This window comes from Rhincodon typus, chromosome 31, assembly GCF_021869965.1.
Source record: "Rhincodon typus isolate 14 chromosome 31, sRhiTyp1.1, whole genome shotgun sequence".
In the NCBI taxonomy this organism is placed as follows: Eukaryota; Metazoa; Chordata; class Chondrichthyes; order Orectolobiformes; family Rhincodontidae; genus Rhincodon; species Rhincodon typus.
In genome coordinates, this window is record NC_063362.1 from 1428310 (window position 1) to 1439238 (window position 10929).

A 10929-nucleotide genomic window follows, 5' to 3' on the forward strand; every position below is an offset into this window, starting at 1 on the left:
TGTGTGTGTGTGTGTGTGTGTGTGTCTGTGTGTGTGCGCGCGTGTGTGTGCGCGCGTGTCGGGGTGGGGGTGTGGGAGGAGGGGGGAGTTACCCTGTCGGGGGGTGGGGTGTGGGGGTTGATTCAACTGTGGCACACTATGCCCACGAATGCTGGTGTTGCTTTTCGCAGTGCAGTTGTTAAGTAAGAATTCCTGATTTTTAGAAATAGTTTGGCTCCTGTCTTAGGTTTGATTCTGTAAAGTGGGGAAAGCACGTTTGCACCAATCCGTCATTGAGTTTAAGGCTGTCATCATATCCCAGGAGCTTGGTTTAAACAGATTAATGTTCACTGCTGTGGGCTCGAGCTGGTGGTCACACCTCCCAGATCATTGCTTTTATACAGTCACTTTTCCCAGGGCACGGGGTCACTCTTCTAATATCTGATACTTGAGACCAATTTTCCAGCCAAGTTCTCTTATTTTTACAGTATGGTACAAGCCTCTTAAAAATGAGCAGATCCGTTTATTTTACTTAAAGCCTTCATAAAAATATCTTTGGCAAAGCAATTCTCCTTTGTTTCGAAACATAAAATTTAATGTTGTGAAATAAACCTGCGCATTGGTTAATTGAAATGTTTTCTCCACAGAACCAAACACAAAACCTATCAGGATGTTGTTCCGATATCTTGCCTCACTGAATTCCCCAATGTGGTTCAAATGGCGAAGGTGTGTATCTTTCCCACGAAACAATAAAGTCTCTCCAGGTGAGATGTTTAAGGTGGATGCACTGCAAATGTGGCTATGAAGCTCTGGGTTTCCTAAAGCTAAAGTAGGTGCTGTTTGGAAAGTAGTTATGTCATTGTAGCACTTACAGTCATAGAGTCGTATAACACAGAAACAGACCTTTCAGTCCATCCAATCCATGCCGAGAAGACAGTGATCAGACTTGGCCTTCAAGCGGAGACAGAGAAAACTCACTGTGAAGGAAAGCCACAGCGAACTTGTAGCAAACTTTCTGAAGTTTAACTTAAAGGTTGAAAACTGCCACTGGAGATGGGAGTGATTTTAATTATCTCGTGTCACTTGACCATTTAGAGCAGCAAGAAATAGCAGAATATTGGAGATTATTCAGAAATACTTCTAAACACTGACCAACTTAAAGTTTAGGTAGTTCCCATTTTTAAATTTTTAATGACTTGGAGACAGTAAGGACTGTAGATGCTGGAAGCTAGAGTCAATAGTTGACTTCCCTTCACCTCAGATGCTGTTTGACCTGCTGTGCTTTTCCAGCTCCACGTTTATTGATTTTAAATTTTTAACATTGGTTTTCTGAAGACAGTGTGGAATTTTGTGAAGTTTTAAAAGAAACTGGCACTGGAATGTAGGTAGTGCTGGTATTGAGCAGGTTCCAGAGCTCAGTGCTGCTCAGTAACTCACTCAATATCAATCTCATAACATGGTTATTTTCACCTAACCTGCAACAGCAAAACTCAAGATTATTTCAATTTTTTTGTTCTTCAAGCTATTTCTGTCCAAACTCATCAAAACACCTGAGATGAGTGCCATTTAAGAGAATGAATATGTTTTAGTCTGAAATCATCCAACAAGCAGCAACACCTTCGATTAAATATCACTTACATTGTGTGTATGTGTGTGTGTGAGAGAGAGAGAGAGTGTGTGTGTGTGTGTGTAAGTGAGAGAGAGAGAGAGTGAGTGTGTGTGAGAGAGAGAGAGAGAGTGAGTATGTGTGAGTGAGAGAGAGTGAGTGTGTGTGAGAGTGAGAGAGAGAGTGTGTGTGTGTGTGAGAGTGAGTGTGTGTGAGAGAGAGTGCACGCACAGTGGGGGTGTTGGCGTGTGGGTGTGCGGGTGGGAGGTAGTGAGGGTGCATGGTGGGGGCTGGGGTTAGGGTTGGGTGGGTAGTGTGGGCACGTGTGTGAGGATGGGGTCTCTTCCAGCCTGTAGTGGTTTGCCCCATTATTGATCAGTACACAGTGCAAGAAAGATCCTTATGTCAGATCAATCTGTGAACAAGACCTGATTACAGAGGCTGAAGTGATCTTTTGTTCCTCTATTTGCAGCTTGTTTGTGAAGAGGTAAATGTGGACCGTTTCTTCCCTGTTTTATACCCTAAGGTAGGTCTCAGTATGGTTCAGGTTTTCAATTCCTTTAATTCTTCCAATGTGTTTTTCAGCATCATGTTTTTGCCCGTGTTATTTGCCCTTGCTAGGAATGTTAATCCTGATGTGGAGGTTCCGGTGTTGGATTGGGGTGGACAAGGTCAGAAATCACATGACATCAGGTCATAGTCCAACAGGCTTATTTGAAAACACAAGCTTTTGGAGTCTCGCTCCTTCAGGTGTCAGTGAGAGAGGTAGCATCAGACACAGTATTTAGATGTAAAACATCAAAGGGTCACACCACTGGTGAGGATGTAGTAGACAAACCTGAGATGCTGTTAAATCTTTAATCAGTTATAAGGTTTTAATTGATTAATATGGATATTTAAATCCTTGAATTCCTTTGAAATCACTGTCCTGAGAGAACTAAGGGTTTTATCAGTTTAAAGAAGAGGTGACATTTTAGGTCAGACAATGCAGGGTAGGTGTGAGGCCTTGTTTAGAATCTGTGTTTTGGTTTGGAGTCAGACTGGTTTTATTTCTAAAGTAGGAATTTATAAAATGCCATATTGACTGTCAATAACTTGTGTATTTTTTGAACAAAATAGAATGTACCTGCAAATATAAATTCACCCCATAGACTCACATGTGTCTGTAAATGGGAGAGTGCACGCATGTGTCTGTGTGTTTGTGCGTGTGTGAGAGAGAGGGGGCGAGAGATATAACTGAATGCATTAGGTTGTCAGGATTTTTCTTACACTTTCTTCTGTATTTTACAGGCCTCTCGGTTAATTGTAACATTTGATGAACACGTCATCAGCAACCATTTCAAATTTGGGGTTATTTATCAAAAGTTTGGCCAGGTGAGTGCTTTGTACTTTCAACCAGGTCCCCTTGTTGGATTGACAGTGTAATTTTGTAAGATTTTTAATGACCCATTTATTGCTGTGTTTTTGGATCTTGCCAGCCTAACATGCCTACGTTTTTTTATTTCAAAACTATCCTTTATTCATAAACATATCTTTATATACATAGTCACTAAAGCATTTCGGTTCTACACGGGACCATATGAGAAAACAAACACTGGAGTTTGACTCTATCCAGTAAACCAACCAAAGGCTTGTACAAGATTTTATTTACATATATTTGAGGCACTGGGAGGGTCCGATAACTGAACAGACGTCCATGTACCTTCAGGAGGAAGACCTCAGACAGTGGTCTTTCCCCACTACACCATGGCAGCAGCTGCCCCAGGCTTTAGTGCGTCCCTCAGCACGTAATCCTGGGCCTTGGAATGTGTCAGTCTGTAACACTTGGCCAGGGTCAGCTCCTTGTTCTGGAAGACCGACAAGTTTCAGGCAGATCACAGAGTGTCTTTCACCAAGTTGATGATCCTCCAGGCGCAGTTGATGTTGGTCTCGGTGTGCGTCCCAGGGAACAGACCGTAGACAGGAAGTGCCGTTCAGCCAAGTGATGTCTTGGTGCTTGCTGGAAAGTTCTAGTGATCAGACACTCTGACAAATGACTTTGACAGTCTGCTCAGGGACCCACCCTCTCCTTTACCCTCAGGGTCTTGAGGACACTGCATGCTGACCATTTCATGATGGACTGGTGGTCCAAGATGTTTTTCTTTGCAAATATCTCTACAAGGGACAGGTGATACGGGACATTCCATGGCAGTGAGGCCAGGCCCATCCTTTGCAACATCGGGGACAGGTAGAACTTTAGTACAAAGTGACACTTGGTGCGTTCATACCGAGGATCTACACACAGCCTGATGCAGCCATCAGGATGAGGCCAACATTGAGTATGTTCTTGCCCCCCCAACCCCCGTCTCCATCCAGAGCTTTGTACATGGAGTTCCTGCAGACCCGGTCTATTTTGGGCTTCCAGGTGAAGTGGAAGATGAAACAGCGCAGGTTCGGGGAATGGGCCAGACCTGTGCTACATACAGCAACAGAGAGAGTGCCTCACACCTGATGATTATCATAGTGAGAGAGCAATCACAACATAAGAAAACAGTTAGTCTAGTCTAACATACACAGCACCATTTTGAAACAGAGTGCAGTCCATGGCAGAAGTTTAAAAATAGGCTGAGTTTCAAATTCCCCTCTGATTACAGCCACTTCAGAATGGGTTGCCAGCACAGACATCCTGTCATTACACAGGGGAGTGTGACAAGTGATTTTTTATTGTGTACCGATCTCATCTTTTATCAGGACAAGTTTGTGTGCTTTTAGTGAAAGGTGGAAATGAAGGCGCTCATTATATTTTAAAGAGTATGAGAACAAAGAGTTGTGAGAAGTGCTGCATATTTCCTTTTTCAAATTTAGTTTTATACAGCTCCAGCATACTACAAATGGTACTTCAGCATTTCAAAGGAACCTTTGAAATCTGAGCAGCATGAGGATCTTCAAATGTAAACATTCGAATAATTGATTTTGTCCCATTTAAATGCATTTTCCTTCTCTCTATATAGCCTTTCTAGATCTTTCTTGAGTGTCAATGAATCCCTCACTAATTCAGTAGGATTTAAAGAATGTTTCTTTGTATTAGCAGAGAAACACTCAGTAGCAGCAGTGTGCAACTAAGAGTTTAATCACAAAATAATTTGAATGTTCAACATTAATAATCAGTATGTTAAATCTGTACAGTCCTGATCACTTCACTTTTACTTTGTGCAGCCTCTTGTGGTCTTAATAAGAATCTGAAGACAGAATAGTTTTTTATTTTTTTTTTACCAAAATGTATTCACTGTATTCTTAATAAGAAATATTGAATAATGTTAACTCACTATTTTGTGAATCAACCACTTTGACTATATTTTGTAGACTGTAAATGTAGCAGGGGATGCATGGCCCAGTGGTGATATTGCTAAATTATTAACCCAAAGACCCAGGCAATGTTCTGGGGACCCAGGTTCAACTCCTGCAGATGGTAGAATTTGAACTTAGTCAAAATCTAGAATTAGGAATTTAATGATGACCATGAAACTGGTTTTGGTTGTCAGAAGGGGAAAAAACCATCTGGTTCACTAAGGTCCTTTAGGGAAGGAATCTGCCATCCTCACCTGGTCAGGCCTCAATATGACCCCAGACCCACAGCGATGTAGTTGACTCTTAACTGGGTTAATAGCTTGGGATGGGCAATAAATGCTGTCCTAGTCAGTAATGCTTATATCCTGTGAATGGATTAAAACAAAACAAAAGATTTGTGTTTATATAGCATCATTTAGGATGCCCCAAAATGCTTCACTGTCAAGAATGTAGCTATTGTTATAATGTGATGTAAGCAGGGACTTAAAAAACCTTTATAAAGTACAATCTGCAATATCCTGCAGTCCCATAATCTTCCCAAGATACCAGCATTTATCCCCAGGTTCTGACATTCTAATGTTGGCCATGCCTTCAGCTTCCAAGTCCCTAAACTCTACAATTTTCTTCCTAAATCTCTCCACCTCTCTCACCCTTTGTAACACATCCCTTAAAAGTAATGTCTTTGAGCTAGCTTTTGGTCATCTATCCTAATGTGTCTTTATGTGGCTCAAAGTACATTTTGTTTGATGTCAAGAATGTGACATATCTTGGAAAGGTTTACTCTGTTAAAGGTGCTGTATAAATGCAGGCTGTTGTTGTTGTGCTGCTGCAGGAATTATTATAAGCAAAGCGTGGAATCCCTATTTTGCTTCCTTTGAAATTAGACGTAGCACAGGGAGATCCCACTAACAACTGAAGTACAATGAGCTTATGTTACGAAGGCAACGTTTCTCAAAATTTCAAAGATTAAAATATTACCTTACAATATACCCTAGTTTTAATATGATGTATAAGTTAGCAGGACCACTTTTATATTTTATATACTTCTTTAGTCCTGAAAAAAGATAATACCCGAAATGTTGACGGCTCCTTTCCTCCAGATGCTGCCTGTCCTGCTGTGTTCTTCCAGCCTCTTGTTTGTCTACCTTGGATTCCAGCATCTGCAGGTTTTTTTTGTCTCTATCGTTTGTACTTTGGTGAAAAGGCAAATTGCTTTTTTTTTTTATTAAATTGAACATTTTGATGAGTGTTTGTCCCTCCATAATGGTCACTGCCTGGCATTTGTGTAGCACAAATGTTACTTGCCACTTGTCAACCCAAGCCTGGATATTGTCCAGGTCTTGCTGCATTTAGATATAGACTGCTTCAGATTAAGGAGTAGTGAATGGTGCTGAACATTGTGCAATCTTCAGTGAACATCCCCACTTCTTACTTTGTGATGGAGGGAAGGTCATTGTTGAAGCAACTGAAGATGGATACTCTGATCTCTGCTCACTCACACTATCTGGATGGGGCCACCCCATTTTGTCATCCTATAGTACAGAAATATGGAAATTAAACCGCAGGAATTCTCTTAATCCAAGATCTACAGGTGCAAACGTTTAGATATGGTGACCTAAAAAATTCTAAAGGTAATCCTGTATTTATAAATAAGTATAGATACCACAAGTTCACGTTTAATTGGAATATTTGACCAGGCTTAACAACTATTGAATTCTAGCAGACAATGACATAAATACAGCAATAGTCAAAATTATTTTTGCTTGTACAACAGACTTCAGAGGAAGAGTTATTTACCAACAATGAAGAAAGCCCTGCCTTTGTCGAATTTCTGGAGCTGTTGGGTGAGAAAGTTGAGCTGCAGGACTTTAAAGGGTGAGTTTTGTTTTTGTACAGTACTGACCAGATTTAGAACTTTATATATTTGAACTGTGGTCGCTGGAGAGGAGGCAGAAAGAACATTTACATGCACTGGAGATAGTAGGAAAGATTTCTGAAGAAGGGTCTAGGCCCGAAACGTCAGCCCTCCTGCTCCTCTGATGCAGCTTGGCCTGCTGTGTTCATCCAGCTCTACACCAAAATATCTCTATTTACATGCACTGCATGTGTTTCTATTCACCAAACAGCCATTCACAGAATCCTAGAAACACTGCAGTGTGGTGCCGGCCATTCAGCCCATTGAAGAGCACCCCCGCACCCTATCCCTGTAACCCCTCATTTCCTATGTCTAACCCACCTGCCCTGCACATCCCTGGACACTATGGACAATTTAGCATGGCCATTCCACCTAACCTGCACATCTTTGGTTTGTCGGAGGAAACCAGAGCACCTAAAGGAAACCCACACAAACACGTGGAGAATGTGCAAACTCCACACAGACAGTTGCCTGAGGGTGGGATTGAACCCTGGCACTGTGAGGTGGCAGTGCCAACCATTGAGCCACCATGTCATCCAAATTTGGAAAAAAATTACCTTCGGTCCCCACCTGTAAATCATTGGAATCAGTCTAGTCCCTGATGTTTCTCAAAACCTCACAACCTGGCTGTGCAATTAAGCAAAATAAACTATCCAAATGACCCTTTGCACAGTTCCACATCATTGGATAGTTTGAAATTGTGGCTATTTTGCTTAATTGCACAGCCAGATTATGAGGTTTGAGAAACACCAGGGACTTGACTGATTCCAATGGTTTACAGGTCATGACCAAAGGTAGTTTTTCCATATTTGGGGATGATACAAGGCTAAGTGGAAATGCATGTTGTGATGAAGGTATAAAATATCTTCAGGAGGATTTGGACGAAAACTTTGATGGAATATAATGTAAAAATTGTGAGGTTATCCGCTTTGGGAGGACGAACATACATGCAGAGTGTTTCTTAGATTGGCAAGTGTAGATGTGCAAAGGCACCCAGTGTCAATGAGTCACTGAAGTCTAACAAACAGGTGCAGCAAGCTATTGGTGGGTGGGGCTAACAGAATGTTAGCCTTTATTACAAGGTGATTTGTGAACAGGAGTAATGAAGTCTTGCTTCAGTTTCATAGGAGCTTGGCTACACTCTGTCTGGACTACTGTGCAGTTTTGGTCTCCTTTTCTCAGGAGAGATGTTATTGTCACAGAGCGAGTGTAACGATGGTTCACCAGACTCATTTCTGGGATGATGGGACTGTCCTATGAAGAGAGATCGGTCAAACTGAGCCTGTGTTCTCCACCGTTTCAAATGATGAGAGGTGATTTAATTGAAACCTACAAAATACTTAAAGGGATAAAAGAGTAGATGCAGTTAAGATGTTTCCCGGGTTGGAAAGTCTAGAACGGTGGGGGCGGCACAATTTAAAATTAAGGGGCTTCCAGTGCCAGTGAACCAGGTTCAGTTCCACTCTGGGGCACCTCCTTGTGTGGAGTTTGCACATTCTCCCTGTGTCTGCATGGGATTCCTCCAGGTGCTCTGGTTTCCTCCCACAGTCCAAAGGTGTGCAGGTTAGGTGGATTGGCTGTGGGAATGCAGGGTTGTGGGGGTGAGTCGGGGTGGGATGCTGTTTGGAGCAGTGGTCTGGACTCAATGGGCTGAATGGCCCGCTTCAACACTGTAGGGATTCTAATCGTCTCAAATTATACACCTTCATCACGTCGGCCCATAATCTTCTATCCTGAAAGGAAACCAATTTGGTCTTGGCAAGCTCTCCCCATAATTTACCCCTTTTAATTTTTGGCATTAAACTTGTGTGGGAGCAGTGATTTCAGAATCGTTTGCAGGGTACCAGCATGAGGATGAAAGTTTAATGCTTCTGCCTGACATTCTTTTTTCTGCCATTTTAAAAGAGATGGCAATCCATTGAAGACAGGTTACAAAATATTGCATGTGAATGAGAGATTGGAAGATCAAATCATGCTAGCTACCTGTTGTATTAATCAGATCTTTTGTTTGTCAGCTTTCGTGGAGGCCTGGATGTTGCACATGGCCAAACAGGAACAGAGTCGGTTTATACCAAATTCAGGAGCAAAGAGATTATGTTCCATGTTTCCACAAAACTCCCGTACACTGAAGGTGATGCACAACAAGTAAGTCCAACTTACATGGTTTAGGGACAAATGGTATGTGATCATTCTCACATGCTTACAGTTCAGGGCCTGTTCTGGGGAAAGTACAAAGCAAACCCATTGAATAACATCAACGTGGCCTAGCTGTCCTATCTTTAGTTATTCTAATGGCTGAATGGGTGAGTGTACTGCTTGATCCTGCACTGTACTTCAATGAGGGCATGTTAGTGTTAGCTGGTCTCAGTGACCCTGGGCTGTGAGACCAGTGAGAAAGGTGTAGGATACTAACTGCTACTCCCATCCTCTGGTTTGATGCTGATTGGCTGCACTGCTACTGCCCGAGGGTCTGTAACCAATCATAAAGCTTTGTTTGATGATAAGTTGACAAAAATAACATTAGAAGTGTTTTATGCTTAATGCATCAATCGAAGGAAAAGCTCACTACAACGTCAACTTTTCTAAGAGACTGGTGAAACTACAGGAGAGCAAAGTGTTGGAAGAGTTCCATTAACTTTGTTGGAGATTTTAGTTGCTGTGCACTCTGACTCTCTGTGCTTCCTGGTTTTAGTGAGTGAACTTATTGAATCAGTTTGTCTCAGAGTCAGCTGAATCTTTTCAGTAGTGTGTGCCTGAGAGTTTAGAACATGTGGAATGATTGTGACTTTCTGATTCCATGCTGCTGTGTGTGAGAGGGGGAAGATGCTGTCAGAGCTAGTGTACAGGGATGTACCTGCCTGGCCCCCTCCTGGAACTATGTACCAAGTCACCTGTTTAATGTACACAAACCGTATAGCCCTCTTCAGAACTACCAGATTGCCAGTGAATGACACAGTCTGCTGTTGTGCTAACCTACCATCCTTTAATATTTCTTTCCATCTTTTCCCCTTATTGTTGGCTGTAAGTTTCCAACGTGATTCCAACATTGCTGCACAAAAACATCAGAGAGACAGAGTCAGTGGCCAGAAAGATACTCAACCTTACTTCTGAAAGTCTGATTACCGTAGAAGAGAGCAAACTAATGGGAGTTGATTTGATGGAGGAGTTTAAAACATTGAATACTAACGCGAGAAGCCGCTGCTGGTGGCTGTTGGATTGAATAAAGGGGCACAGAGGTGATTGGCTAGAGAAGCAGCCGTGATGTGAGAAAGCATTTTTATACAACAAGGGTTTTGTGTTTGAAGTATACTGCCTTATAGCACGGCAGATACAGATAGAAGTGTACTGCCTTATAGCACAGCAGATACAGATAGAAGCGTATTGCCTTATAGCGCAGTGGATACAGATTGAAAAACAAAAACAGAAATTGCTGGAAAAGCCCAGCAGGTCTGGCAGCATCTGTGGAGAGAAATCAGAGTTAGCTGGAGATCCGAGGAAGGGTCACTGGACCTGAACGTTATCTCTGCTTCCTCTCCACAAATGCTGCCAGACTGCTGAGCTTTTCCAGCAATTTCCAATTTTGTTTCTGATTTATAGCATCTGCAGCTCTTTTGGTTTTTATTTGGATACAGTTTCAAAAATTAGCTATTGAAGAGAAGTTGGATAAATGCTTTGGGGGAAAAAGTGGAGTAATAAAAGAGGAGTGGAAAAAAATCTGACTGTCTCATTGAAAGAATGATCACAGACCCTATGGGCTACTTCTGTGCTGGATTATCCCAGGATTCTGTATCTAAATGTTAGTAACCTTCTGGCTACTTTGCTGTTTAATGCAGCGAGTTAGAATGATCTGGAATGAGCTGCATTAAAGGGCAGCAGAAGCTGGTTAAATAAAATCTTTTAGAACAGAATTGCTTAAATACAAAAAGGAAAAAAATGTCCCTAGTCTATGAGGGCAAACTGGGTGTGTGCTTCTAATTGGATCACCCTTTCAAAGAGCCTACTCCGCTGAGATGGCACACTTTGTAAGGTATAGCAAAATAAATTGGTTCTGTAACGTGGGGGCAGCTGTGCGTGCATCGCTGTGTAACGTGGGGGCAGCTGT

General features: G+C 42.1%; 1 protein-coding gene across 1 annotated transcript in view; it reads left to right on the forward strand.

Annotated features, from left to right (window-relative positions):
* The window catches only part of rap1gapa (RAP1 GTPase activating protein a), a 151761-nt gene that overhangs the window by 73722 nt on the left and 67110 nt on the right, over positions 1-10929 (forward strand). The window contains exons 8-12 of the mRNA XM_048614853.1: positions 627-705; positions 2058-2111; positions 2876-2959; positions 6687-6787; positions 8843-8972. Coding sequence (XP_048470810.1) covers positions 627-705; positions 2058-2111; positions 2876-2959; positions 6687-6787; positions 8843-8972 — 448 coding nt within the window. The remainder of the gene's footprint in view (positions 1-626; positions 706-2057; positions 2112-2875; positions 2960-6686; positions 6788-8842; positions 8973-10929) is intronic.